We start from the raw sequence: 4,925 nt of genomic DNA, 5'->3' as shown, positions 1-4,925 counted from the left end.
TGCAATGGTTTTGCTGGAGATGCATCAATTGATGCATGCCAGTGTATTGTTGGCCCTGCTGGCTACAGCATCGCACTGCCAGCTCACTTTCATACTGTGGTCAATTATTACCCTCAGGTCTTGGTGACAAGCAATGGGGGATCTTCAGTCCTGCTGCCTGATGAGAGGCAGCAGTTGCACAAGCACCCATGTCATGAGTTTTGCCTGTCAGCAGCTAGAGGAGCAGGGCCCCAGAACCCCCCTGAACCTATCTCCTGGACTGCTGGCAGGCTTTGTGGCCACAGCAGGGGCTAGCATCCCTGCAGTTTTCACCCTGCTGCGCCTTAACACACACAGTGTCACCCATGTCACAAGTTTTTATTGTCCGCAGCTTGAGGTGCAGTTTCCCACAAAACCCCTGGACTTATCTCCTTGAAACTTGGCAGGCTTCATGGCCTCAGCAGGGCCTAGCATGCCTGAAGCTTTGACCCTGCTGTGGCTTAACACATACATGTGACATGAGTTTTGCTTTAAGGATTTTGGGATGCAGTTTTTCCAAACCCCCTGCACCCATCTCCTTGAAACATGGCAGGCTTTGTGGCCTCAGTAGGGGCTAGCATCCCTGCAGTTTTGACCATGATGTGACTTAACACATACACTTGACACCAGTTTGGCTGTCAAGACCTTGGGGTGCAGTTTCTCCAAATCTCCTGCATTTATCTTCTTGAAACTTGTCAAGCTTTATGCCCTTAGATGGGGCTATCATTCCTGCAACTTTCATCCAAATCTGACCAGAAATGACAAAGTTATAGGCTATTTTGACCTTCCCCATTATAGCCTATGGGCAAAACGTTGAAACAGTGTCAAAACAGCAAAATGTTTTGACTTGCCTCATTTTGTTTCAAGGCTGTTTCGACCACCTGTTTCATTTCAATTTTGCTGTTTTGACCTTGAAACAGGTCGAAACAGTGTCAGAACAAAACTGGTGGCAAAATTTCACACAGCCCTACTTACAACCAGTAGAGTTCCTGTTGAATTCCACTGAAGTTGCCCACCCAGACAGTGGAGCCTAGTTCCAAGGTGAAATCATCTTATGCAGGCACTTATCGTAGCTGGCTCAGGAAAAGTAATTTAAATCTCCCTGTAACAGTATGAGTGACCCAGAACTAAGGGATGGGTTTTTGGTTCTCTTTAAAGGTATCAGAAATATTTTGGTTACGTTACCTTGGTTAAGTGCACTTTCCTTGAGAGTGACAGCTACTAGAACAGCCCTCTTGTTAGGCTAAGTTTGTCTAGGGGTCAGTATAAATTTATCTGGAGATAATGCAGCTATGGAGGTCCATATCAAACAAAATTTGGCAGGGCACAGAAATAAGCTTTATCCAATAAATTCTGTGCTTCAGAAAGACCTGTTGCAGTTCAATCATACACTTCTCAGCTAGTGTTAGAATCTATCGGTGAAATATAATGGCCTGTGTATAGATGAGGCTAGAAGACCACATTGGTTCCTTCTGTTCTTAAAAATTTAAGACGTATACCTTAAGTCCTTTTATTGAAGTGAAAATGTAAAGGTTTTCACCTGATCCTTTAGTAGGAAAGGGACTAAGGGCCTTCCCAGATTGCTTCATTTGAGCTACTGCAAGAAGGTGGCAAAGACTTAGGATATACAATACATATGCCGTCCCCCACCAAAACATGACAAGAAAACAACTCCTATAGTTCAAGTCACGGGCAGTACCAGGAAGGCTTCAGCTCAGTTGGTCACATCAGAATACTGCAAAATGATAAGCAGTAGGTTATCTAGTAGGACTGTCCAGCTGGCAGGTTGCACTGTCTTAAAGTCTATCATGATTTCTCCTCTCTACTTTTCCAATGGGCTATACATAATTATTAAACGGCCTAACTATGGTACAATTGCTGTATGTCCTTAGGCATTGGTGACCATGTCTTCCATAAAGGAGAGATCACCATTAACTCTGAATTAAGTTACTTCATTTGGTAAATTCACTAACTGGATGCTTAAGTTACTTCTATTCTAACTGAAGCATTCCTAGTATTCATGAGACCTCAGGAACATGGGGGTAGAAGAAGGAAGCTGAGTGAAAGTGAAAGGGAAGAAGAGAGACAGAGGGTGATGCAACAGAACAGTGGGGGCCAACCTTTTTGGCCAGTGCGCCACAAATTAGCCCCAGAACCTCCCTGAGTGTCCTTCTCCTCCCTGATCTGTTACTCTCTACTCTCTGCCCTGTGTGCTCCCTACCCAAATTTGCTTCTCTCCTTTCTGCTCCTCGCCCTGTGCTTCCTGCCTAGTCTGCTGCTCTTTCTGCTTCCTGTCCTATCTTCCACTGTGCTGCCTCCCCCCTCCTCACTCTACTACATGCCACACACAGAGGTTGTTTGTGCTGCCCCTGGCATGCATGTCACAGGTTGGCCACACCTGCAAAAATATGGTTATCAGCAAGGAGACAATGGGAGAATGTGGAAAAAGAAAAGGAGAATACAGCAGGTATATGACTGTGCAGAAAGGGTGAAAATGTCAGGAAAAAGATGAGTATAAGGAAGCACATATGGATCAGAACAGAGATGGAAATGTCATGGAGAACAGGGACAAAAACAGGTGGGTGAACCAGAATGACAGTTTCTACATCCCAGGGTCTAAAGAGGGGAAAATGAATAGCCAAATAAGGAAAGCAGTGTTTCTTTGTAAGTGAACATGTAAGATTCCATTTTCAAACATAAATAGTGACATCTTCACGGAAAGGTTGAATACCAGCAATCAGATAACGTGATTCTTTTTTTTCTTTTCTTTCTCAAGAATGTTATGAATGTTAAGAATGTCAAACCTCTAGGGAGAGCAATACCCCTTTCTGAAATCCCGGTTCCTTCAATACTTAAAAAGGTAAATCACTTAGTTTGATACTTTCTTATAATAAATTGCTGATAGCTGCCACACCGCTTACCTTTCCTTCTGCCAGCAGCAAAACAAACAAAAAACTGCTGTTAAAGTGAACCTCTCCACTAAATCTCCGGGGGAAACCAGAGCAGGAACACAATGCACCTGCTAGGTTTTGCATTCGTCTCAGACTGTGACTAAAGTTGTGTTCTAGAGCTTTATAAGGGGACCCAGGCCAGTTTCATCACTGTACCAACTTGTAAACTTTTCATTAAAGGATGGTTTTCCCTTAATGTAAATGCTTGGTCTAAAACCACTGAAGTCAACAGAAGTTGAACTACTGCCTTCAGTGTGGGGCAGAATGAAGCTTCTATTTAACTATTTGGATTGCAGGTTAATAGCAGCTGGCTATTATTTCCACATATGTGAATGTCCCCAACATGCTATCCTTCAGAAAAATAGAAATCAAACCTTAACCCCAGAACAGCAGTGTACCCAGAATGCTGTTATATTTCTCTGTAACCACTAATGGCTTTCATCTGCTCTGCCTCCTTTTTAACCCCAATTTTTATTTCACAGCTGCATTTGTATTCTCCAGGGTCATTAATATAAGCAATTATAGCCTGCCATCTTATAGCATTGTAATTTGGCAATAGGGCAAGAAACCAAGATTAAAAGTGAAGCCAGTAAAATATTCTTTTGCCATCAAACAGGAGATAGGATTCCATTTTCCTTTCATGATCCGAACCACAAGAGAAGCTTTCCTGCTTACTCCTTGGTTACTGTGATAATAAGCAAGCCGTACCTGAAGATGATGTTTCCTGCACGATCAGCCTTCCACGCCTTTACAAGTGCAAAATCACCTGTAATTGACTTCTCCATAATATAATGACGGCCATCAAATTCTCTCACCTGTAGGGAAAAATAATGCACTATTAAGATGCAGGTTTAATCACACAGACTAATTAGATACTGCTTACTGTATCTGATTTATTTTTCAGGCAATTCAATTTAAATTTTCTTTTGTTTCTATGTGAGTTTTTGGCTGAAAGACTGGAATTCAAGTGGATAATAGCAGAGAAGCATAAGAACGCAGCAATTTGATTTTATAGTTATTTATATCTTCCTTGGTTAGATAAATAAAACCAGAATCAAGGACTTGCTCCTGCTGCACCACCTACTGGAACTCAAGATGTATTGTTCATTGAGCACTGCACTGCAAACACAAAGTGAGACTGCTCTAGTGCTGAAATAATATGGACCAACTGCATATGCACACTGGGTAAAATTCACCCACTGAGGCCCCACACAAGGTCTATGTATCCTTTTAGGAGCAACATTTCTACATTGATGCAGAGAGTGTACCAGATGACCCCTGTAGTTCCTTCCAACCCTATGATTTAAGTCTCTTTATGAAGGTCATATTGACACCCCACCATCATGCAGACACTTTTAGACAGGGCTACTTTCAGCTCCTGTCCTCAGAACCTGTATTTCCTGTTTCTCATAGAGCTGTGTTTGTAACTAAGAAACAAACAAGAATCAATTACTTTAAAAGATCCATCAAATGTGATACATTTGTAGGCAGAAACTTTCTGCAGCTGTATTTATCAAGGCCCCAGTTCTTCAGAATTATGGCGAAGCTGCAAACAGTGGAAAAAGCTGAAGCAAAGCAGAACACTGTGGGTGCATTAAAGGTAGAAACCAAAGTCCAGCTCTGGTAAGTTTATCTCTAGATTTAATAAAACACATCTGTTTTCTCTTCAGAATTGTTTAATGATGCTCAAGGCAAAACTCTTGGAAAGAGATTAGGAAGCTAGAAGGAATAAGTCTCAGTGGAAATCATATTAATCACCAGAGGCTAGGCATTTATGCATCAGAGTATTTCTGTTTGAATTTGTCAATCACTGAGGCCCAGAAACAAAAGGTGCTGGACCTTGCTAAATCCTCAGAAGTTTGGATTATTTCAAAAGTTACCCAGGCTGAACTGTGTTGCTGTGTACACATGAAGCAAATGCAAAGATAAAAGTTTTGAACCATTTCTCAAGTATTG

The 4,925-nt window shown here is 41.9% G+C and overlaps 1 protein-coding gene across 1 annotated transcript in view; it reads right to left on the bottom strand.

Moving 5' to 3' along the window:
* Positions 1-4,925, bottom strand: part of OXCT1 (3-oxoacid CoA-transferase 1) — a 209,198-nt gene that overhangs the window by 145,285 nt on the left and 58,988 nt on the right. The window contains exon 6 of the mRNA XM_019518269.1: positions 3,678-3,784. Coding sequence (XP_019373814.1) covers positions 3,678-3,784 — 107 coding nt within the window. The remainder of the gene's footprint in view (positions 1-3,677; positions 3,785-4,925) is intronic.

Source organism: Gavialis gangeticus, unplaced genomic scaffold (assembly GCF_001723915.1).
Source record: "Gavialis gangeticus isolate Ggan-Ray unplaced genomic scaffold, GavGan_comp1, whole genome shotgun sequence".
Classification (NCBI taxonomy): Eukaryota; Metazoa; Chordata; order Crocodylia; family Gavialidae; genus Gavialis; species Gavialis gangeticus.
Note: the sequence above shows the minus strand (reverse complement) of the source record. Positions and strands in the feature narration are given on the sequence as shown.